General features: G+C 47.6%; 1 protein-coding gene across 2 annotated transcripts in view; it reads left to right on the top strand.

Moving 5' to 3' along the window:
* LOC146178911 (uncharacterized) overlaps positions 1-22,068 on the top strand; it is a 51,564-nt gene extending 29,496 nt beyond the window's left edge. The window contains exons 1-2 of one of the 2 annotated variants that reach the window (XM_084579816.1): positions 18,900-19,046; positions 21,668-22,068. In XM_084579816.1, coding sequence (XP_084435942.1) covers positions 19,028-19,046; positions 21,668-21,954 — 306 coding nt within the window. In that variant the 5' untranslated portion in view covers positions 18,900-19,027 and the 3' untranslated portion in view covers positions 21,955-22,068. Of the gene's footprint in view, positions 1-18,899; positions 19,047-21,667 lie in introns of those variants that run through there. The other variant, XM_084579815.1, reaches the window with a different exon arrangement.
* The last annotated feature ends 3,685 nt before the right edge of the window (positions 22,069-25,753 follow it).

A 25,753-nucleotide genomic window follows, 5' to 3' on the forward strand; every position in this document is an offset into this window, starting at 1 on the left:
ACCTATTTCTTTGTATTGCGTACACTGTTTCTTGTGACAATTATTGCAGGAGGGCATTAAAGCCATTATAGATGATAAACAGAAAACCAACCCCTAACCCAAATTTTAAGGCAAATAATATATTATGCCTTTGACTCCGTCAATAAGGCACACAAAAGAACTGGTTTCATTACTATTAGTTATCAGTTGACTGCACCGGGAATCGGTAGATCACTACTTTTAGTTAAAGTCGTGGATTTCTTAAGAACTTGAAAAATCCATGATTAAATCAAATGTTGTGCAGCTGCCCTGCATCCTTTAATATCATGTGTTTATTCTTATCATTACCTTGGAAAAATGGCCGTATTCATGAATTTTTCGTCATTTTTCTTCAACAAATAAATGGCTTGAATGTTAATACCAAACTGTAGCAGAAAGAAGCACGTCAGACAATAAACATTGTAACATTACTATTAGCAGTACCCTAAAATAAGTCGAAAAAGTCAGTAACAGAATTCAGCAGTAAAAATTGACACGTGTACCAATGTATGTTTTAAGATATAGCTCAAATTGTGGAACGCTTTAAGTTGTGCTTAAATCTTACGCTGCTTTTCAGATAATCCGTATTTGCAAGCTTTTTAGGTTATAAAAATATTTACACTTCCAATTCTTCTTATAAATACTTATGACTGATTTGTGCTCTTGATGAAATATTGTTAAATTTAATTTGTAGCGTTCTGACAGGAATCTATCATTCCCTAAAACAGTGACGACATTTTTGGTAACCCCTTAGTAACAGAGAACTGGCCATTTCAACTCGTTCAAAGGAAGATTTGAAAATTATAGGTGTTGGTGCCAGTGGTGCGCTACGTAAACTTGGGCTCGATAATCTGCAGAAAGTCACACCATTACAGCTCTCATTGCGTCCAGGAAGAGGCACGGGAATGTAGTCAAGAGGCCATTTGCGCTCGTCAAAGCTCATAAATACCTGCACTTGAAATGCATATAACCTTATTTTCAAAATCTTCTTGATTTCTACGAGATGATTTCAGATGGAATGCATAGGCGTACATTCATTAGCTATAATATTTAGGTAAGTGAAGATGAAAGAAGAAATAGGGCTAAAATTTCCAGGGGCACTTTGCTGAAAAAAAAAAAAAAAGGCGTTTATGGGATTTTTATTTGAGAGCCTGGGACAGGGGGGTGGGGGGGGGGGGGGGTCGGTCTTTTCGTTGTTGCATCGCTTCTTACTTCAAGAGCCCTTTCCTGATGATTTATTCCAGCCACCAGCTCTTTGTCGGCTTCGGCAAAACGTCGGACAGATGGGTCATAATTGTTCAGAGCGTTGCTTTTTATTGCGCCAGCATTATAGGCAAAGCCCCCTTCGAAGACAACGTAGGCAAGGATGTTGCATACCTGCGAATAAAAACGGAATCCACCGAAAATATTTAAACATCCTTGTTGTGCAAAGAAACATGGAAAAGAAAGGAACAATAATGCAGAAATATAAGAAGTGATGCATGTGCACATACTATGAGAACATGAGTTGCAGGAGCTCAATGATTGCAAGAATTTGGCAGTTGTCAGATTCTGTTTTCATGTAATAAAATACTCTGGTACAATCTCAAAGAATACACAAGTATGACAACAAAGCGGTCATGCGCTCTAATTTTAAACTTCAGCTTAAACGTCTTCATCAGACTTGTCATACATAGATGTACATGACGGAGGAACCTAATTTTCGTGCTTTTATAGTATGAGTGCACCGAGATTTAAAAATTTATCATTTAGATTTAGGGCACACTTGAGTAAGCGATTTCCTCTAAAGGGATCAGAAATAACCGATAACGACATTATGAATACTGATACTTATAGATACCTTACAGAAACCAGTACTTTTAATTTAATGCATTTACGCGGCTGAGTCATGATTGCTGAAACAAAAAGAGCAATTGAATTGATACGCAGGAAAAGCGATAAAATTTTTATCACTTGCTAATATATTCCATTTATAACTTAGTATTCCTTCACCAAACAACCTGCATCAATGCTGATTTTGTTAAAAGCTCTGTATAGCCTGATTATTCATGTATTCATATTGTCACGTCTCGGTAGAACACCAAGGAGGACCTAGCGATAGATGGTTTGAATGGTAGACCAGAACAAGTCTTGCGTTCAAGCTTCTTTCACTTCCAGGCTCGCGCTTGTCGTCCCAGATGCCATCTTTTGCGTCGTCTTCTATATGCGTCATTTGCCCCCCTCCTCAGGAAGCATCGTCTCGATGAGGTCAGTCCGAGTTGTACGGCTTCATACGCACAACGTGGACGACGTCTGCTTGTTGCTGGCGTCGCTTTGATGTCGACACCTTGTCTGGCACCACCTCATAAGTGACGTCGGTTAAACGTCGCTGGACAACATAGGGCCCGAAGTATCGCCGCAATAATTTTTCGGAGAGTCCACGGCGGCGAATAGGAGTCCAGACCCACACTTTGTCGCCAGGTTCGTACATGACATGTCGGTGTCTCTGATTGTAGCGTCGTGCATCATGCTCTTGCTGATTTTTGATTCGCACACGCGCTAGTTGTCGAGCTTCCTCTGCACGTTGAGCGAATTCCTCGGCGTCCTGATCGAGATCATCGGTGTCAGCATTTGGGAGCAACATTGCATCCAGCATAGTTGTTACTGGTCGCCCGTGAAGGAGGCTGAATGGTGTCATACGAGTGGTGTCTTGGCGTGCCGTATTGTAGGCGAACGTGACGTAGGGAAGAATTTCGTCCCAATTTTTGTGGTTCACGTCGACGTACATGCAAAGCATGTCTGCGATGGTCTTATTGAGACGTTCCGTCAACCCATTGGTTTGGGGGTGATAGGCTGTAGTTTTACGATGACTGGTGCCACTGAGGCGGAGAACGGTCTCCAAAAGTTCGGCCGTAAATGCAGTTCCTCGGTCTGTTATAATGAGTGCCGGGGCGCCATGCCTCAGGACAATGTTCTCAACGAAGAACCGAGCTGCTTCAGCGGCGGTACCCTTTGGCAGAGCCTTGGTCTCCGCGTAGCGGGTTAGATAATCGGTGGCGACAATTATCCATTTATTCCCGGCTGTGGACGTCGGAAATGGTCCCAGGAGGTCCATGCCGATTTGTTTAAAAGGTGTCGTTGGCACTTGAAGAGGGTGGAGTAGGCCAGCTGGTTTTACAGGAGGTGATTTACGGCGCTGGCAGTCTATGCACGTACGTACATAGTGTTTCACTGTCGCCGGCAGTTTTGGCCAGTAGTATCCATGCTGTACTCTAGCCAAAGTGCGGGTGTAGCCTAGGTGACCGGCGGTTGGCTCGTCGTGACACGCTTGCAAAACTTCACTGCGGAGAGCTGATGGGACGACGAGTAAATGACTGTTTCCCCCTGGGCGGAAGTTCTTCTTGTAAAGTACGTTGTTGCGAATAAAGAACGAAGGCATTACTCGGGCGAAAGTCTTAGGCACAACCGTAGTTCGCTTTTCCAAGAAATCAATAAGAGGGAGCAATTGCTGGTCCTCCCGCTGCTGTTGGGAAAGCGTTGCGTCATCTATGACACCTAAAAACGCAGTGCCTTCATCGGTCATAGTGGAAGGCTCGACCGGCGCTCGTGAAAGGCAATCAGCATCCGTGTGCTTCCTTCCAGATTTGTAAATAATGGCCATGTCAAATTCTTGTAATCGAAGGCTCCAACGCGCGAGTCTCCCTGAAGGGTCCTTTAGGTTCGTCAGCCAACAGAGAGAGTGATGGTCGCTAACGACTTCAAAGGGGCGAGCGTACAAATAAGGGCGGAACTTCATAACCGCCCATACCACAGCAAGACATTCTTTTTCGGTTGTCGAGTAGTTCGCTTCCGCTTTAGATAGGGTCCTGCTGGCGTAAGCAATTACTTTTTCCACACCATCCTGGCGCTGCACCAGCACAGCACCTAAGCCCACGTTGCTGGCATCCGTATGAAGCAGTGTAGGGGCGTCGTCATCAAAGTGTGCCAGAACAGGTGGTGTCTGTAAACGCCTCCGCAGCTCATTAAAAGCTTGTTGCTGTTCTTCACCCCAGCTAAAGACAGCGTTGTCACGCGTCAACGAAGTTAATGGCCAGGCAATTCGTGAGAAGCCAGCAATAAACCGACGATAATAGGCGCAAAGGCCCAGGAAGCGCCGTAATGTCTTTTTGTCCGTAGGTGTTGGGAACTTGGCGACTGCGTATAGCTTTTCAGGATCAGGCCGCACACCTTCTTGGCTAACGACGTGGCCTAAGAACTGCAGCTCCTCGTAACCGAAGTGGCACTTCTCGGGCTTTAGGGTGAGGCCTGCAGATCGTATGGCCTGAAACACAGCTAGCAAACGGCGTAGATGCTCTTCAAATGTGGCCGAAAACACAATCACGTCGTCAAGATACACCAGGCATGTTTGCCACTTAAGTCCCGAGAGCACAGTGTCCATCAGCCTCTGAAATGTTGCTGGTGCAGAGCACAAACCGAACGGAAGCACCTTGAACTCATACAATCCGTCGGGAGTGACGAATGCTGTCTTCTCCCGATCCCTCTCATCTACTTCTATCTGCCAATATCCACTTTTCAAGTCCATTGATGAGAAGTAACGTGCATTTCGTAGGCGATCAAGGGAATCGTCGATGCGAGGAAGAGGGTACACGTCTTTTTTAGTCACTTGGTTGAGCTTGCGGTAGTCTATGCAAAATCGTAAGCTGCCGTCCTTCTTTTTAACAAGCACCACGGGGGAAGCCCAGGGGCTCTGTGACGGCTGGATAACGTCATCTCTAAGCATTTCGGCCACCTGGCGCTGAATGGCTTCGCGTTCTTTCGGAGCCACACGGTAAGGATTTTGTCGAATTGGGCGAATCGAGTCATCCGTAATGATTCGATGTTTTGTCAAGGGCGTTTGGCCGACCCGTGATTCGGAAGCAAAGCAGTCTCGAAATTGATCTATGAGATCCAAAAGGCGGTCCCGTTCTGAAGAAGACAAATTTGGACTCACATCGACGATGGTTACGGGCGTCTTGCACATTGGCTCTTCCTGTTGCAGTGAGAAGCAGTGCTGCGCATTTAGGATGCTGTCGAAAAAGGCCACAGTTGTGCCTTTCGGAATTTGCTGACGCTCGTCGCTGAAGTTTGTCAGCAGCACTTCGGTCTGTCCATCGGTCAAGTTGACTAGCCCCCGAGCTATAGAAACACCTCGGCTTAGTACCAGGGTGACTGCCCTTTCGGCGATTCCATCGCCGGTGTGCGCCACGTCGCACTTCACTTGAACAAGAGAGCATGATCGCGGAGGTAATGTCACCGTCTCCTTGGCGACGCGTAAGGGCATCAGTGGTACTTCCGCATAACCAAGGTCTCCATGATTCTTGGTGAAGGCAACGACGCTATCTCGAATGCTGATTACAGCCCCATGAAGGCGCAGAAAGTCCATGCCCAAGATGAGGTCTTTGCAACAGTCAGGGAGAATAACGAAACTGCCGACAAACACCGCGTTTCCTATTGCTATCCGGGCAGTGCACTTCCCTGTCGGTGCCAGTAGCTGACCCCCAGCACTTCTAATTACTGGCCCAGTCCATTCAGTTCTTACTTTACGCAGCGTATCAGCCAGTTTCTGGCTAATAATTGAAAAATCCGCTCCGGTATCCACTAGAGCATGTACCTCCAGCCCGTCAATAGAAACGGCGAGGTCAGCACTAACAATTTCATCCAGGTTGTTCGTCTTTTTCGGCATTTGCGGCGGAAGTGCAGCAAGGTCGGCGCTGTCAGCTTCGTCGTCGGGGCTGCTCATCTGGTGCGGCATTTTCGGCGGTAATGTAGGCGGCATTTTCGGCGGTAGTGCGGCGATGTCAATGTTAATGTTAACAGCGGCGTCAGAAGTACAGGTTGTCGGCGGTTGCGGCGGTGGTGAGGGGTTTGGCATTTTTCGACTGGTTGCAACCTCCCCTCGCGAGGTTGCGGCTGTTAGTTTCCCCGGTGAGGGCTCGGGGACCGCTGTCCGCTAGCGTCAGCAATGCTACGGCGCATTGGCGAAGGATAACGCTGTGGTGATGGGGAGGAGCGGCGGCGGAAGCCCCGGGACTTGTTTTCCCTGCTGACCGGAGGGTCGTCCTCGATTTGGGCAGTGTCGGCATTGAAGTGTTGGCGAGCAGAAGCAGGCGGAAAGGCTTGCCCCTCTTCGCGGTAGCGGCAGTACCGATACACGTGGCCAGGTTGTCCGCAGTAGAAACAGAGTGGCCGGTTATCATAACTGCGCCACCTGTCAGTTCGGCGTGGTTGAAAGCGCCTGGAAGGCGCCCACTGAGGTCCATGGAAGAGTCGCGTCTCCTGACGGCTCGATGAGCTCGATGGGGCGTAGTCTGGAGGCGGGCGACGAAGGACTGCGGCATAGCTCTCATGTTGCTGCTCCTGGTAAGGTGCAGGAACGTCGGCCGTGAAGCTGACCGGTTGTGGAGCGTGGTATGGCTCCGAAATAGCTGCCGCGTTGTCGACGGGGTGAGACTGGTTACATGGTGCAGACGGTGATAAGGCATACCGAATTTCATTCCTGACGGTTTCCACGAGGGCCTGTGATGACTGAGCCTTCGTAGCCGTAATTCGCTGGATTTCCTCAAGGACAATTTCTCTAATGAGGTCTCGAAGAGCGGTCCTATCGGTTGCATTCAGCGCCGCCGCAGTCGTCGAAGCACAGTTAACGGGTCGGTTGTACTGGCGGCACCGGTCTTGTAGGGCTCGCTCTATAGCAGTAGCGTCCTTAACGAACTCTCTCACCGTTTTAGGTGGGTTGCGTACCAAGCCGGCAAACACCTGTTCTTTTACACCATGCATGAGATGCCGTAGCTTCCTTGGCTCACTCATATCAGGGTCGGCACGGCGAAAAAGGCGAGCCATGTCTTCCGCAAACATAGCCACGCTCTCATTTGGCTTCTGGATGCGCACTTCAAGCAGGCGCAGCGCATTGTCCCGTCGGTCAGTTCTCGCGAAAGTGTCGACCAGCTGGCAGCGGAAGTCATCCCATGTGGATAAGCTGGCCTCGTGGTTTTCAAACCACGTTCTAGCATTATCCTGAAGGGCAAAATAAACATTACAAAGCTTCTGGTCTGCGCTCCACTGGTTTATCTTGGCCACTCGCTCAAACTGGTCGAGCCAGTCCTCCACATCTTCAAACGCTTCCCCGCGAAAGCACTCTGGCACCTTGGTGTTCTGTAGAGTCACCGGCGTAGGGTTGGTATGTGCCATGGCTTGGGAGGTCTGAGGAACTTGGGCGTTTGAGGAGTCGTTCGGTAGATGACTGTACTCCGGCGCTAGGCCTAGAAGGCGGCGGCTAGCACGATGGACAGGCGTGTCGACGTTTGGGATCCGCTGTGGACTGCCGGAAGGAGTCCTATGCATACCCCAGCGCGCTCCACCAGTGTCACGTCTCGGTAGAACACCAAGGAGGACCTAGCGATAGATGGTTTGAATGGTAGACCAGAACAAGTCTTGCGTTCAAGCTTCTTTCACTTCCAGGCTCGCGCTTGTCGTCCCAGATGCCATCTTTTGCGTCGTCTTCTATATGCGTCAATATTGTTACGCCCTTAGCGTCGTGACCGAGACGTTCTAGCCGGTTCAGTACGCTAGGTACACATGGCCAGCGGGCACGACACAGGTGCCACAAGATCGAACGGGCGCGCACACTTCTTCTTCCTCTTCCTTCTTTCTTCCTCCGTGCTCTGTTTGAGAACAAGTTCGTAACACTTCCCCCGTCGCCGGCGAAGCCCTTCGGGCAAGTCAATCGTCAGCACGAGGATGACAGGGTTTCAGACGCGTGACGTGAGCAAGCTCAGTTCGTGAAGAACGTCGGCCACTTTTGGTAAGGCGCGCAATCCGATAGGTGAGGTCACTAATTGCCTCGAAGATAGCATAGGGACCGATATAGTGCGCGAGCAGTTTCTGACTTAAGCCACGCTTCCTTAGTGAACGCCAAAGCCAGACCATCTCGCCAGGGAGGTAGGTGACGTGGCGATGGTGGTCGTCGTAGCGGGATTTCGAGCGCTTTTGTGGGGCGAGAGTTCTCAGGCGGGCTATCCGGCGGGCTTCTTCAGCCCGGCAGAGGATCTCAGCAATCCCAGGATCGTCGTCTGTGGAGAACAGGAGGATGGTGTCGAGGGTGTGTCGAGGAGACCGGGCATAGAGGAGAAAGAATGGACTGTAACTTGTTTCCTATTGGGCGGTATTTTATGCGTATGTTATAAATGGTAGCACAGAGTCCCAGTCCTTGTGATCGGCGGCGACGTACATTGAAAGCATGTTGGTTAGTGTCCGGTTGGTTCGCTCGGTCAACCCATTTGTTTGCGGGTGATAAGGGGTAGAATGTCGGAAATGCGTTGGACACAAACGAAGGAGTTCTTCGACAACATCAGCGGTGAACTGACGCCCTCGGTCGCTGATCAACAGTTGGGGAGGCCCATGGCGCAGTATAACAAAGTGAAGCAGGAAGAGGGAGACTTGGTGTGCAGTAGCCGATGGAAGGGCTGCCGTCTCACAGTAACGAGTGTGGTAATCAGTGCAGGTCACGATCCAGCGGTTGCAAGAATGAGACTTGGGAAAGAGTTCCAAGAGGTCTAGCCCGACCTTCTCAAAAGGGGATCTTGGAGGCGTCACAGGATGAAGGAGACCAGAAAGAGTGCCGGCGGGGCTTTTGTGACTCGCACACTGAGCACAGTTAGCGACATACTTCTCAGTGGTTTCACGCACCCGGGGCCAGTAGAAAGGTTCTTGGATGCGATAGAGCTTCCGCGCAGATCCCAGGTGTCCCAAAGTGGGGTCGTCGTGCATAACGTGCAAAACAGAGGAGCATACGCTGACGGCACCACGAGAAGGTAACGGAGACCAGTGGAAGATTAATCCTTTTTGTACAAAAGACCACCCCATATACAATAGGAACTGGAAGCTGTAGGGTCCCCTGCAGCGGTAAAGAATGGTTGGAGATTCTCATCTTTCCTCTGCTCAGTGCGGAACGTACGGGTATCGGGGAATGGAGGTAAAACCGCAGCGATGTAATGATCAAAATGATCGGCGTCACATTCCGTTGTGGGAAGCGGTAAACGTGAGAGACAGTCCGCTTCAGCGTGCCGGTGTCCACTCTTGTATGAAACTGTATAATCAAACTCTTGTAAACGGATTGCCCACCGTGCAAGACGGCCAGATGGGTCACGGAGGTTTATCAGCCAGCACAGGGAATGATGATCAGTGACCACTGTGAAGGGCCGCCCGTATAGATAACAGCGAAACCTCTGAACGAAGAAAACTACCGCGAGGCATTCCTGCTCAGTGATTGTGTAATTGCGTTCAGGTTTGCTTAAGGAATGACTGGCGTAAGCAATAACATGTTCCTTGTCGCCGTAACGCTGAATCAGCACAGCACCAATGCCAACACCACTGCCGTCCGGGTGCAGTTCTGTTGGAGCAGAAAAGTTGAAATGCCGGAGAATCGAATGTGATGTTAATAAAAACTTGAGCTGACAAAAAGAAGAGTCACCCTCTGATGTCCACTCGAAGGGAGCTTCTTAGTGGAGAAGGCACGTGAGCGGGTTAGCGATGTCAGCAAAACGGGGAATGAAGCGGCGGAAATATGAGCACAGCCCTAGGAACTTCGAAGTTCCTTCACGTTCTGAGGTGTTGGAAACGATGCAACGGCCGCGGTCTTTTGAGGGTCAGGTCTGACGCCTTCACGATCGACGAGGTGTCCTAGTACCAAAATCTGACGCTCACCGAATCGACACTTCTTCGTATTAAGTACTAGACCGGCATTTTTGAAGCAGTCCAGCACGAGAGCGAGGCGTTCTTGTGCTCATTGATAGAATTCACAACGGGCATCGAGGGGAGCAAGGAGGGAGGCCCTCGAGAGCCGACAACGTCAGAGGGCAAAGATGATGGAGACCGTGCAGGGGGCTCAAACCGCTGCAGTTCCTCGCGAACTATCTGCCGGATCGCCGACGACAAGTTCATGAAGCTGTCTTCAATGCTCGCCACAGATGGAACGTTGGCGAGCCGCCCAAATTTTGGCGTTATGCGACGAGTCTTCAATGTCTCGAATGTGCGAACATGCCGAATTACATCACAGACGGCTTTCAGGTCACCTTTGGCAATTAGAAAATTATAAACGTCATCTGCGATGCCCTTCAGAAGATGTCCTACTTTATCTTCTTCGGTCATATCAGCGCTTGCTGTTTTGCATAGCTTCAGGACCTCCTCTATGTAAGTTGTGCATGTTTCCCCATGTAGCTGAGCTCTGTGCGCAAGCGTGTGTTCAGCCCGCTTCCTTCGTGCAAGGCAGTCACCAAAGCACTGGCGCAATTCAGTAACGAAACGGTCCCAGCTGGTAAGAGAGTCTTCGTGGTTTTCGAACCAAACATGAGCGGTATGTGTTAGGAAGAAAACCACGTTTGCGAGCTGAGCGGCGGCGTCCCATCGATTGTAGCGACTCACCCGTTGTTAGTGGGTCAACCACTCGTCAACGTCCTCGCCTGCCGCTCCCGCGAAAGTCCGAGGCTCCCGATAGTGATGCGAGGAACTGTCCGCTGCGCCCGCTGGCCGGTCTTCAGCCTGGATCACCGCGTCACCACAAGCTGCTTGCGGGTCATTGACCGATTGCATGGCGCTAGTTTGCGGTTCGAGGCCCGCAAGGCGACGCCTCCGGCGAGGCTCCAGTTGTATCGGTGTTGTGTGTAGGGCCAGTGATCGTTACCCGGCTTCTCCACCACAATGTTACGCTCTTAGCGTCGCGAACGAGACGTTCTAGCCGGTTCAGTAGCTAGGTACACACGGCCAGCGGAAACGACACAGGTGCCACAAGACAAAGGTCGAATGGGCGCGCATACTTCTTCCTCTTCCTTCTTTGTTCCTTCGTGCTCTGAGAACAAGTCCGTAACACTATCTCATTATTAACAAAATTGGCTGTTCTATTCATCGTTGATGCATCATTCTATTATTTGCTCTTCATCCCCCTGTACAAGCAAAGCCAATTTACTTTTGCCACTTGTCACCTGTCACATCGACGAAAACAACATCTTTCCTTCCTGCATGCTGGGCTTCCGCAAGGGGCTCTGCACGCAAGATGCTTTCCTCCGGATTAGGGAAGAAGTCATCAACACCATACCCCGAAAAGGCGAAAATTTCATTCTGGCACTAGATCTCAAAGGAGCATTCGACAACATTGGCCACCAAACCACATTGCACGAATTAAACAATATCAACTGCCGGGAGAAAATTTTCAAATACGTGAAGGCTTTCCCCTGAGATCGCACAGCCACCATAGGAATTGGAGAGATCCGATCACCAAAAGTACCCATGCCGAACAAAGGTACACCGCAGGGTTCTATAATATCTCCAATGCTATTTAACATAGCAATGATAAATTTAGCAAAAAAACTGTTGACCCGCACTGATATTGGCTTCACTTTATACGCGGACGACATCACCATCTGGGCTACTCAGGGATCCTTGGCGCAAAAAGAAGAAGCTCTGCAAGCCGCTATAGACCTAGTCGAGGAATTTGCCGGGGAGAGCGGTCTTCAATGCTCCCCAGAAAAATCCGAACTTATCAGGCTACACAGAAGAAATTACAAGTCCCCAGGAGAAATTCAGCTCTCTCTAGGAGACCAGATAATTCAAGAGAAGGACAAGATCAGAGTTTTGGGGCTGTGGTTGCAAAGCAATTTGAGAGTGGATTATACAATCAAAACACTCAAAACCACGGTCAACCAAATTTTCAGAATGATTAGAAGGGTGACCTGGCACCGGAAAGGGATGAGGGAGGAGGACACCCTCCGCCTTGTACAAGCCTAGTCGTTAGCAGGATTACCTACGGGCTCCCATATCACGAAAATAGATTCACTGATAAAAGGGCCATTGACAGTATCATAAGAGGAGCCTATAAAACGGCCCTAAACCTCCCGCCAACAACATCAACGGAACGTCTTTGGGCACTCGGAGTGCACAACAACTTCGAGGAGCTCAAGGAGGCAGTTCTAGAGAGTCAGAAACAACGCCTAACAACAACGCAGGCGGGTAGGGAAATCCTGTCAAAACTAGGGCTATGGCAGGCACTAAGAACTTCTGAGATCAAATCACAAATTCCGACATCCACAAGAAACAACATCTATGTGAACCCGATACCCAAGCACATGCACCATGAGTTACAAAAGGGTCGAAGGAAAGCCAGAGTCAAATCATTGGAAAAACAATTGTCTAAAGACGCGGAAGTTGTCTACGTGGACATAGGGGCTTACGGCGAACCTGGCAAGTTCACAATAGCTGCAGTTGACCACAAGAAGAGGCCAATTATTCAGGCTCCGATCTATGCCAAGGATCCTGCGGAAGCGGAATCACTGGCAATAGCCATCACCACAAAAACACAAGACAACCAAAAGAAGTCATCACACGTAGTGACGGACTCCCAACCAGCCTGCAGGGACTACCTGGCCGGAAAACCTCACAAAAGAGCGTGTGCAATATTACGTTCCATCTCCCAGACGCACACAATTACATGGACACCTGGACACGAAGGCCTAGAAGGAAATGAGGTAGCGAATGATCTAGCTGAGCTCTCACAAACCGGGCGGATCCCCATCCCTACCTCACCCCTCTCCTAGGACCCTACGGCGACAGGCTGGAACACCTACGGTTAGAAAGAAGAATTTTCTCACCACCACACAAACAACTTCCTTCCTCGGACGCTATAGACTGGAGAAAAATACAAACAAACACATTCCCTAATCTTCAAATTTTAAATAAGATAAGCCCAACAAAATACACGACTTACTGTCCTTGGTGCGGTGCAAGCCCCACACTCTATCACATCTCTTGGGAATGCCAGGACAAGCCTGACCCAACGTTAATAGCGCCATGCCCGACACACGAGCAGTGGGAGGCGGCCCTGACCAGCGACAACCTGGACCAGCAAGCCTGGATTATCCAGCTAGTCCGCAAGTCAGCTGCTGCCAGCGGAGCCCTGGACTAGGGGCACCGACCACCCAGCTCCTGCGAATTTTTACTGATTATATGCTCATTAAAAGTTTTCTCTCTCTCTCTCTCTCTCTCTCTCTCTCTCTCACCTGTGACACCACCTGCTGACGGCCATGGTTGATCTGGGGCCTCCACACAGAATTAACCTCACACGTTGATGTCGGATAGGGCTCGCCTACATAAAGCTGTTCGGTATATAGCTGTGAAAATACACTCTAGAGTAGTTAAATTTAAATGCAGATGTGAAATGTTTTGCAGCGCTGGTGTGGTATACTGTACACTGAACCACACTACATGGTCTCGTCTCGACCAAGCATGGCCATACGTATACAGCGTCGCTTTGTTGCCAGAGCGCGATGTTTAGGACCGCTGCCTTCCTCCTTATATAAAACCGGTTTGACGATGAGCCGACGTTTGGTCATGGCTCTACTCGAGCCGAGTTGCGGCCTGGAATTGTCTTTCTTAATAGCTGAGACTCTCTCATTTCGCTCATATATACTAAGTATTTCGCATGCTGCGTTCAGTCTGGAGAGCATGCTCACGCTTAGAACACCTCGATTCGGAAGACGCATGGGGGCTCCGGACAAATACGATCAAGCTGATCTTGGTAGCTCGGATTTCTGGAAAATCTGGCAAAATCTAGACATCCCTCACATTTCCAGGAGCACACAATATGTAGGGTGTTTACAGGTATCTATGCCCTTGTCACTTTCTCTCCCTCCTACATTCGTCGGCTCCCACCTTAACGTTCGGCTTATGATCTACGTGCCTCAGGCAGGACACAAAGGGCAGATTCTTAGCCTTGCTGAGTCCTAAGGAAAATCCGCTTGAATATTTATTAGGATTTCTTATACCGATTTATAATTTATCATGGACCTGCATGTCATAAGCTGGACTTGTCATACATGATCGACCTGTTTTAGTCGGCAGCCTTGATTACTGAGAAAAAGGAGACTAGAGCTAGGAAAAATTGACAGCTGCAAAGAAGCACGGCTACATATAGCAACAAGGAAAAATCGAAATAAGACCTCGTCCCAGTTAGGATGGAACCAACATGCTTTCTAGACCCCACCGAGTTCGGTAACTATTACTTTAGGTCGACAACCGGAGGACCAGGGAATATATGTCCTGACGTTGCGCAACTGCACTATTCTGCAATTTATTCATATATTTTCAAAAGTCCAAATTGCTGCCCTAGCTAGCCAAATTTCCTCTGAGGATGCCAAATTTTCTTTCTAAGCATTCAAAGCTATGATCATTCTCCCACGTCTTTATTACAGAACGTATTTTATTTGCAGAAACATCCCTGTATGTCTTAATTTATTCGTGGTGGCAGCATTCACATATATGCTATTAAGACGCATATCATTTTGGCTACACACAGAGAAGTCTGATAACAAAATTGATGTCATGTTGCTTCATTTGACTAACTAATCATCGACGTCAGTATTTTCATTCCGACTATTCATTTTGCAAGTAAAATCCCTCAAAATAGAGTTGATAAAAGGAGTGAAACCTCGCTTGGTTCATATACAGACGGAAAGAGCGATGTATCGTCTTTGCCAAAAGTAACCAGGCTGCATGTTTTGCTTCTCGCTTGCATTCTAAAACCAAGATGCATTCCCAGAGGATCACAAATTCGTTAGAAGTGAGGAGAGGAACTCGTCTTTACTTTGCGCTGATTTACAGCTTCATAAGTGGTACGAATTCTCTGCTACCAGACAGAGCAGCATAACACGCAGCCTGGTTAATTTTGGCAAAGACGGTACATAAAAGAAATTGCAAAAACTGGATCCGTTCTTTTATTTGATACTGCATGGCTCTTGCCTTGCTATTGCTCTGCCGTTTTTATTTTTCTCTTAAAAAGATAGTGAACTCGACATTGCTACATCGTGATCTACATTCCCTGATAGCAAGCTATGGGTGCACATTTCGATGATCACTGATGTATTTCAATCTTTCACGAACCGATTTTCTGTGCTGTTGCCCAAACGCTGTCTTTCCTAACACTTTCGTGTTGCAAATTCTTCTTCTGTGTCTGATAAGAAGGTGCACCACACGTTCGGAGGAGCAGAGGCGATTGTGGCTTGTGGCGACTGGGGCGATTGGCTTAAGAAATGGGTGTTCTATGGTCTGATGACCTCTAGCTTCTGGGCATTTGTTGCGTAAAGCCGTCACCCAACATATACAAAAGAGGTTTGTTTCATACTTTTCATATTTTCATGCATACGCAGGTGCTGTACAACACAACTATCTTCAGGTACATGTCTTGCCGATTGAGGGCCGCACCCAATGCCTCTCTCTAAACAGGACTGGTCTGTCAGGTTTGAGTTTCGAGCCGAACTGGTTTACCTGGCGAGAGGTCCACTCCAAAAATGGCAAGTCCGTTTGAGCTCCGTACCAGAGCAGTCCTTCCAGTTTGAGCTTCAAACAGGATATGGTATGTCCGGTTCACAAGCTGTATCGCAGTGTCCAATTTGAGCTGAGAACTTGACATTGTATATCCGGTTACGTGATGGTGCATACGAGACTGGGCTTTTCAGTTTGAGACTGTACTGGCCTGGTAAATCAAAATATATACACTACAGGTCGAATCGATATGAAATCGATATTGGACCCGCATATTCTGGTAAAAAAACCCGTTTAGTGCTATGCAGGATGTTTTTGCAGGATATTTAGCTTGGTAAGGTTATTTGACTCTCTCTGTTAAATGTTACCTCGTTTTCTTGCTGTCTACCTTCATAGATGATTGTAAATTAGCATACATATCTAAAGAACTATAGGTTCTTTTTCTGAGCACCGCACAGGAAAAGAATGACACGCACAACCTTATCAGCGAAAAACCAAGCGCCAATGAGACGCAAGGGTTTCTAGCCTGTACTCAGCGAAACAGCATTAACAAGCCTGATACTCTTGGCTCTACTTACCTGATTTTTCGATTTGTCTATTTGATAAAAAGGCCTTATCACCGAGTTTATTATTTCTTGATTTCTTCAAGGCCGCTGAGAACCTACCGCAGCGCGTTCACCTTGCCTATTAAGTGGAGATATGTACATAGCTCAACACCAAGAGCCCCATTTCACGCTGTTAAATTGGATTAATTGCGATTTCCTGTAGGAATAATAATCTCGGCAATACGCGAGAATTCGTGAAAGTTTAGCTCACCTAAAAGGTATTACGCGGCGGCGAAGCAAATATTGTTAGTCGAAATGCAAAGAGAATCAGAAAAAGATCAATCATGCTCCTGTTCCAAACATCATTGCTTGCATCGACGATGTCCAACAGGAAGGTTTCAAACATTTAAGGGTTCTCATGCTGAGCACAGGATGACGCTTTTGGTACCAATCGCCACTGGAGAACCTCGATGGCGAATAAATAGAAATATCTAAGCGTTTTGCGTGCTGTCAGCAATCGTTAAAGATCGCTAGACGCTCTAAGTTATTCTAGAGCTTCCTGCTACGGGGTTTCCCGAATCTCATTAGCTTCATCGAAATGTAAAACCTCGAAACTTACGTTCACATTATGCCGACACTGGTAATTTTTGAGCAAGGTAGTCGCATGTGTGCACCCACGCTTCGTTTGTTTATAGAAACCTATTGAAGCTATGCACATAAGTGCTATGCTGCAATATCGAGAATGTAGAGAAGCCATCGAAGGTCTGAGAACATAAATAACGGCTTGAAATGAGGACGCGTCATGTCATTAGATTTGACAGGGAGAGGAATAGCGTTCGTTTAACTGTTTTTATGGAGTTGTGTTCAATATTAATACAGATGCTGGTGTCGGCAACCACACACGTGCATATCTCTAAATAGAGGCTAAATAAACCAGTACCCGAGTTTTCAGTTATAATAGTGACGTAGTGAATAAGGTATACGTGGATGGTAGTTGTAAAAAGCAGGTCTTACAAGCAGGAAAAGAAAGCTTCTTGCGATGTTCCGCGGCATTCTGATTTTGGAGGAATCTGCGCAATGAAAAAACATAAAATAATGCTTCACTGTAAATATTTTTCAATTTGGTTTTATACCAAAATGGCTTCTAATTAATGATGACCCTTAAAGTGTTCTCCTTAAGCAGTCGGGTCTCCTCCAAACATGATACAGGCAGGCAGTACACTCGCCACCCACTCCTATTGTTAACCAAAGGCAATGCATTCTTTTTTACCTTTTTAAATTACTTTGATCAGTAAGAGTTTTACTTTTCGATAACACATATTGTATTTTAAAGCTAAGAACTTCGTCTTTCTAAGAAAAAAAAACTTTTAGCTGGCTCTTCACAGGTTCACGTGTAGTCAGTTCACACCAGGACAAGTAAATTATCGTAATTTTTTGCTATCCCTTATTAATTCCGCACATTAATTCACTTTTTGTTTACCCTTTTATTCTTTAATACTTTCAAACTGCGCGCCGATCCCTTCCTAGGCCCTTTTTTCGGCTCTGCTTCCGGTTTCGTGACATCAATTCCTTGATGTCATATTCGCTACAGCATCCTTTTCTCTCTTTTCGCTTTCACTCCCACCTTCCTCCCTTCCTTTACGGCGTGGTTCAGGTGTTCACAGAACGTGTGTGGAGGATACAGCGGCTTTCCTTTCCTGAGAACCAGTTATTCTAATTAATTATACCAAGCCGAGATGGTGCAGTGGGAACACGCCCGACTACTGTGCCGAAGTTATTATAATAATATAATAATTGGTTCTCTGGAAGGGAAAGGCTCAGCATCTGTCACACTTGCTCTGTGGACACCTGAACCGTGTCGTCAGAGAAAGGAGAAAGGTGGGAATGAAAGTGGAAAGAGAGAAAGGGGAGCCATAGCCCTCCACTACGGCTTCTCTTTCTTTCTACTTTCACTCCCACCCTCCCTACCCGTGCGGCGCGGTTCAGGTGTCCGCAAAAACAAGTGTGACAGATACTACACCTTTCCCTTCCCGTAAACCAATTATAACTATATTAATTAGCTGGTAAAGGGTGGCTGTTCCTGACCCTAAGGGGGCTGAGACTGGTTGGTCAGCGCCACTTGCGGCGGAGGCTAGCCTGCCACCGAATATTTATTTATTGTAGGCCATCATTGCACCCACCACGACTTAAGTGGTGGACGATGGCTGTAGCGGTGCGCGTCTCACTCTCCCTTCTCTACTTTCTCTCTTTTATCTGCATGAGGTAGCGGAGGTGCTGAACTCGCGCACAGAAGAAATAGACGGCAGCCAAATAAGCCGTGAGCACACCATCGGACACGAAAGGCGACTGACCGCTCCTGCCGGAGCCACATGCAGTGGCTTCCCGGATTCCCCTCTAGGAATTCAAGGAAGGCATGCTTGGAGCAGACCGGGTTTCTCGCGCCCCGTCGCGACTTCCACGGCAGAGGAGCAGAGCAACACCACCTAGAGTCTAGGTGGTGTTGGCTCAGCTACAGAGCCAGTAGCAGGCCTGTTCATTTTCTTTTCGTTCTTCCTACAGCCACAGCAACAACGAAATACTCCAGAGCCCTCCACTACGGCTCCTCTTTCTCTCTTTCCACTTTCACTGCCACCTTCCTCCCTTTCCTTGCGGTGCAGGTGTCCACAGAAACAGGTGTGACAGATTCTGCGCCTTTCCCTACCTTGCTGCGCGTGCCATGGTTGCCAGGAAAGATGCGATCGTGACCACATGTGACGTCGTTATGACGACTCTTCCAGTTATTCATTTATTTATGAAGCCGGTTATGAGCGACAACGCCGGCGGTCACGCCGCAAAACGCAGGAACGGCGTCAAGGAGCTGCGCTCTAAAATAAAGGACTAAGAAATAAACGGCCAACGAATAGCAGTGGTTCTAGGTTTGGTAGGGGGCGCAGCGATCGAAAATTCAAAAAGGCAGAGAGCGAGAGTCGTTTCCTCTTCATAATTTTCTCGGTTTGCTTCGGTGCAGAAGGAGCTCACACTTACTGCTTTTTTTTTTCTGCTGTTCGTACTGGCCGCACCTCGTCCTTTGTCGCCGCACGGACCTGAAGCCGTGAACGTCCCCTGGATTTCTGGAAGCATAAATTTGCACACTGCAGGCGATGAGCGGCGAGGCTTCAGGTGAGGCTTTATTTCGTACATAAAGGCGAACTCTAATGGGACTAAACACTGCCGCTTGGATATCGAGTAGCTGCATACGCATAGCTAAAGGAGGATCATGAAATGTGCTGCCTTGCGTCCGTAGATACTGCGCCGTGCTTTGTAGCCAAGGTTTTCTTTTATTACACTGTTTTGCGGGATTAGTGACATACAACGGCTAAGGCTAAGAGGAGCGCCGTAGTGGATGGCTCCGGAATTTTCTATTTTTAGTTTTTATAAATGCACGGTAAAGAACCCCAGGTGGTCGAATTTCCGGAGCTCTCCACCACTCGAGCTCTCATAGCCTGAGTCGCTTTAGGACGGTTATCCCCCCAAACCAAATCATTGTTAACGTGCACTGATGGTACATATTTCGTTAGCCTTGATGAGAACGCGGCAGCCACGGTGGCGAGGATCGGCTCCTTAAAGTCGAGCTCCCAAAAGACTCGACTGCGGCGGAGCTTGCGATTTACATTCCGAACGCTGATCATGCATTTGTTTTGGCGCGTTTGTCGGTATCACTGTTGCAAGGTTACACACCCGCGCGGTGCGCCTCACTGCCAGTTTGACTAGCCGCGCGTGCGATACTGGGACTAGTGCTTCAAATTCACTTGGCCCTTCCTGGAACGCCGGTCCGCAATTAAACTGTTTCGAAGTGTTTGACGGCTTATAACAGCGCGTCCTATAGCCAACAACTAACCCCCACACAGATGCACACTACCGAGCGAGCGTCCGTGTAATTTTTATGGCGTCGGTTATGTCTCCGACTATTCTCAAATCCAACAACAGTTCCTTTTATTACGGCCGATGTAGAGCAGGCACGTCCATTCTAAATGGGCATGTGTGCTCCAGAACGGAACTGGTTGTACGTAATACATTGCCCGAAACTGCCTATGTACACGTTGTCACGGATGCGTTTCTGGCTGTGGGAAAGCTGCAGCTTTGACAGCGTTACCTGTGCCAGTCTGGCTCTGCGCATTACAAATGTTGAGAACTGATTCCGTCACTTGGAACGACCTTGTTCTCGAATGGGTTGATAAAAACTTACGAGGGACTTTAGCGACTAAAGTAGTGAAAGGCGAAATCCTGAGGTCTCTTCTTGGCTAGCGTTCCTGCCATCTGAAATCCCACACTTGAACGCGCGCCAAGGAACGCCACGCGACAGAAGCGCTGGCGCACCATCCAAACGCACACTTGTCGGAGACAGTGTGACAGATACTGCGCCTTTCCTCCAGACATCTCATCTTCCCTAGCGTTCCTGCAATCTGCAATCCCACATTTGAACGCGCGCCAAGGAACGCCACGCGACAGCCGCCGCAAATTTCGGTGGCAGGCTAGCCCCCGCCGCAAGCGGCGTTGACCTACCAGTCCCAGCCCCGTAGGGCCGGGAGCAGCCACCTTTCACAGAGCACGCGTTCAAATGTGGCATTGCAGATGGCAAGGACGCATCCCGCCTCGGCCAATCAGAACGCCTCAAAAGTGGGACATACTTTGTCCACGACAGCATGAGCCATTAAAGGCTATCGCCTTTATCGCCTTTAATGAGCCATTGGCTCATGCTAAAAAAGCTCTGGATGCGGGTGACCGAGCATTGTATCGAACGCAACCAGTAGTTAAACATATCAAAGTTAAGCGACGCTGTAGGCAGAATCCATGTTCATGCATTGCGCATGACATGTCGGCATACGCTTTCCTGCTCAACTCTGGCAGCTCTCCGAGTGCGGAACCTACCCTTCTCCTCCTGTATGCGCCGCGCACGCACAATATCAATCAGAAAAAAAAAACTATTAAGGTGGAAGCCTTTATGACTCATACTGTAGTCGACAAAAAGCTGTCCGCGCGAGCAGCGCACTTGATTAGTCGACAGAGAAGTGACGTCACCAGTCGCCAAATTTGAAGCGACCAACCAGAAGTGTCTTGTCTAGCGTTCCTGCCATCTGCAATCCAACAATTAATAGTGCGCCAAGGAACGCCACGCGACAGGAGCGATGGTGTACCGTCGAAATGCACACTTGTCGGAGAAAGTGTGACAGACGCTGCTCATTTCCTTGCCTGTAAACCAATCATAGGTAGCACTGCAACAAACGCCGATAAAAGGCAAACAATGAGAGACAAATGATAGGAAAGGGTAGGCTTTCATCATTCTCCTCTTAAGACACATCTAAAGTGACTAATGTTTTGGAGCATGTTGCGCGTTCACCTGCAAGGAAGCCACTATTCTGTTCTCCATAGCGAGAGCAACGGGGAACACCTGTGGAACGGGCAGCTAGTTGCTATGGTAACGGCACATGCACAGTAGCAATTCCTGCTCGGCAAGGCGACCTTGACGCAGTAAAGCGTTCGCTTTAAATAAGCGAACAAAGGCTGCATAGACGGAAATGAGGAACCGGAAGGAAAGCTGCAGACGGTCCTTAAATCTAGCGCGTCATACATTTAAAGCCAGACCTTAATTATCCCCCATAATGGCTTAGTGCACTATTGCAGTACTCACATAAGTCCGGATCGAAAGCGGCACATCGTGTTTCTTAGATGAACGCGCAGTGTTATGACGCCGATCTCGGCGCTTTCCGTGTGACATGTCCAAAACTTTTTTTTTTTTCCAGACCCTCAGAAGCACCTTAAGGCCGTGCTCCGCCTCGACGCCAGCGAGATGGTGCTACGTAGTCCCCATCGCTGTTTACTGTGCGGGAGGGGCTACGCGCGCCAGAGCCAGCTACTCTCTCACCTGAGGAGGGTGCACAAGCCGACCGGGCCACTGCGCTGCAGCCGCTGTGGCCGCGAGTTCGCGTCCTCCGGTGCCCTATCAGGCCACCGCAGAAAGATGCACAGCGAGGACACCTCACAGAGAATTCGCTGGAAGAAAGAGGCGACCGGCCTTCTCCCTCGCTAGGGCATGGTGGGGTCGTAGTGACGGCGCTGAAGTTGTAAAGTGTGCCGGTATATTGCTACCTCTTGAATCGAGCCCTTCCAAGTTTTTAAACCAATAATAAAAAAGTGTTCTGTCTGCGTACATTGTTGCGGTTATTACGTGCAATGAGCGGGATACGGCAGGTAGACCTTACTTTCCTTCTCTTCTGACGCGAATACCGAGTAGCATGTCGAACAGAATTTGCAAGATGAAACTTAATCTGAAGAGGTGAAGCAAAAACACTTCTGGCGTTTAATTTTTTTGTTAATTAGCAGACACAGTTTAAATATTTCCGTCAGATGCAAAACCAAAGCGATCATTACTGAAATTGGCGTCGCTTGCATCGACTGCCTGGTTTAAAATTGCTCCAAGCAAGCAAGTATATTTAACTTCCATGGAGGCATTTAATGATGTCAGAAAATGGTTGAAGTTTACGTCATTGCCTTAGTGGGTATTTGCCTCATAGCCGCATACATTTCGTGAGAAACACCAAATAGGCAATGAAGCACGAGTGAGCTTAAATTTTCGTGTTTTCATGCTGGAATAAGAACCGCAGTGGGGATGCAGTAGAGTACCTGCAATTCGCAATATCGGTACTAGATTCCCAGTTTTAATTCACTCGGTCTAACCCCCATGTGCTTCTGATCGCAAAGATGACGCGTCGGCTGGCTACGTAAGGCTATAAAAACGAGACTAGCCGAGTTCATGAAATTTCCGACACTCCATCGTTGTCTGAAGTACCGATCGCTCGAAAACGGTATTAGACGCCCCTCAGGTTGGCTTTCTTAGGCTATACGGTGATAAAATAGCCCCATTTTCAGTGATCTAAAGGACCAGATTTTGTTCTTTATCAAGTATGTGAGGTTTAGTTGTTCCCACGATAGCACCAAGCGCAGTGGTGTCATTTTAGTTTTCTTCACAGCGGGAGGGAACAGAAAAAGATGCTGGTCAATCTAAGCACGAAGTGCTTGTGAGAAGATCAGGCAGCCAGTGTTGCATGTTTTAGAGTAAATAATTCAGAACCGATTTATCATCTAGAAAAGGAAGAACACACACACAAGCACGCACAAACACAAGACAGTTTCCCACTAGGCAAGAACAAAGTCATACGAAAGGTCGCTTATTAGAAGCCAAAGTTAAACACATCAAACATTTTAGGGTTTTTTTTTTTTTTAGTTCGCGGTTTTGATACATGTTTCACTTGGTTCATTAATCATCTCCGGTGCATAATAAATTCTGGCTTTCTTTCCATCGCTTGTGAGTACCCTCGGTTTAGCGTATCTCACAAATTCCACAATGATACATCTTTTTTTACTAATACCTTAAATACGTTTAAATAGTATTAGCGAGTCACCACAGTACATTAAGTAGCTCGTGTAAAAGTATTCCTAGAATTCGCTATTTTTCTTTGTCTGCTTGTTTCCATTCTGTTCCATAGGTTATGCTCTTGACAACTTTTTAAACTACGCGGTTAATAGTTTGCTTATACTCAGAACGTACACCATATAACGAGGTACCGTAGGCAATTACTGATTCGGCTAAAGCCTTATACACTGATTGATTGATTTATAGGAAGGGAAAGGCGCGGTAACTGTCTCACTTGTTTTTTGTGGACACCTGAACCGTGCCGTAAGGCAACACCACCTGGTGGTGTGGCGTAAATGAAGGGAGGAGAGTGGGAGTGAAAGTGGAAAGAGAGAAAGAGGAGCCGTAGTGGAGGGCTACGGAGTAATTTCGACCACCTGGGGATCTTTAACGTGTGCTGACATAGCACAGCACACGGACGCCTCTTCGCTTCGTCTTACACACTGTAAAGCCTACGTTTCGATGGAGGCGAAACGAAGAGGCGTCCGTGTGCTGTACGATGTCAGCGCGCGTTAAAGATCCCCAGGTGGTCGAAATTACTATGTAGCCCTCCCCTACGGCTCCTCTTTCTCTCTTTTCACTTTAACTCCCCCCTTCATCCCTTCCCTTAGGCGCGGTTGAGGTGTCCGCAGAGATCAAGTGAGACAGTTACCGCGCCTTTCCCGTCCTATAAAGCAATCAATCAATTTCGCTGTATTATGATGTGCGCTGATTTGAAAATATTTCAAGTTGACTAGATTTTTTTGCACTGTATCAGTTGGTAATGCCCGGCCGCCACGCTGCATGCACGCTCCACATAAGAAAAAACCACAGTGGCACCGCTTTAAAAAAATTGGATAATTCAAGTACCTCACAAAAAGGCATGACATTTAATATTTGCAACTTTATTGTGAATTTTAAATGCAATACGAAAGAGGATTACAGGCCGGCCACTTGTCATTGTACACATCTCAAGAAACCGGTTATCGAGACAGCAACTGCTAACTGCTTAACACTCGTTTTTCCAGTGCCTGTCATAAACTGATTGTCTTGGGTGTTTTCTTTTATTGCAGCTAATTTTAATTGATCATCATCATCATCAGCCTGAATATACCCACTGCAGGGCGAATGCCTCTCCCATATTTCTCCAATTAATCCGGCTCTGTGCTAGCTGCATCCACTTGACCCCTGCGAACTTCTTAACCTCGTCCGCCCACCTAACTTTCTGCCGTCCCCTGCTACGCTTTCCTTCCCTTGGGATCCAGTTTGTTACCCTAAGCGACCACCGGTTCTCCTCTTCGCACTACATGTCCTGCCCATGCACATTTCTTCTTAATTTCCACTATAATGTCGCTAACTTGAGTTATTTCTCTGACCCACTCTGCACGCTTCCTATCTCTTAATGTTACCCCTACCATTTTTTGCTCCATAGCCCTCTGGGTTGTCCTCAACTTAAGTAGAACTCTCTTGGTTAGCCTCCACGTTTCAGCCCCATAGGTGAGTACAGTTCCTCATTCATAAGAAAGGGAACTCTAAGGGCTTTAAAAATTACAGACCAATCAGCTTATGGTCTGTTACGTATAAGGTATTTACTAAGGCAATCACTAATAGAATCAGGACAACCTTAGACTTCAATCAAGCAAAGGATCAAGCAGGTTTTCGGAAACGGTTATATTGATCGTGAAAGCGCAAATAAAGACAAGGGCTAAGCTAAAGTACAGATATGCGAGCGCTTATTTGTAATTGGTTTAATTTCATTAGAGAAGCGGAATTTTATAGTGTTGAATTTGCCTGCGGAAGACAACAGGCGATTAGCACCAAATGCTGAATGAAACATTTTATCGAGCTGCACACGTGAGAGATGTAAAATGTGTCGTCTGTTTTTCAGACAACAGAATCGACTGAGCACTTATGCGATCATCGCCAGTTTAGTTCTCTTTATTTTGCGCTTTCACAATCAACATCTTAAACCAACTCACCTGAAGGCGGCCATTATTAAGCAAATTTCAATCCCGTACAAATGTGGAAATGTTGGATAATAAATACGTATATTGCGGAGTCGAGAATTGAGGTATTTATTCATTTTTTATTTGAACATACTTTTGGTCTCCTCTTGGGACGGTTACAGAAGTAGATTTATAGACAATAAAGATGCAAGTTAACAGCCAGTAATGCAAAAGCCAGCAATCAGGTTCAAAAGAGAAGAAATCAGCATTCATTTGCGGACACATCAAGTGGGAAACAGAGGACGGGAGGTAGCCAACTCTAGCCTTCAAAGCATGCGTTCAGACATGTTTCAAAGTATTCCTTAATACAATCATACACTAAGTACATGATCAAGTGAGCAAAAACAAAAGACCGATACAGACTGTGGATGATCATTAAGTTTCCACTAGGACTCATCTCTTATACTGCCTAAGCAGTAATTCAAAAATTA

The sequence above is a fragment of the Amblyomma maculatum genome, chromosome 9 (genome assembly GCF_055883805.1).
Source record: "Amblyomma maculatum isolate TAMU_Amacu chromosome 9, ASM5588380v1, whole genome shotgun sequence".
NCBI lineage: Eukaryota > Metazoa > Arthropoda > Arachnida > Ixodida > Ixodidae > Amblyomma > Amblyomma maculatum.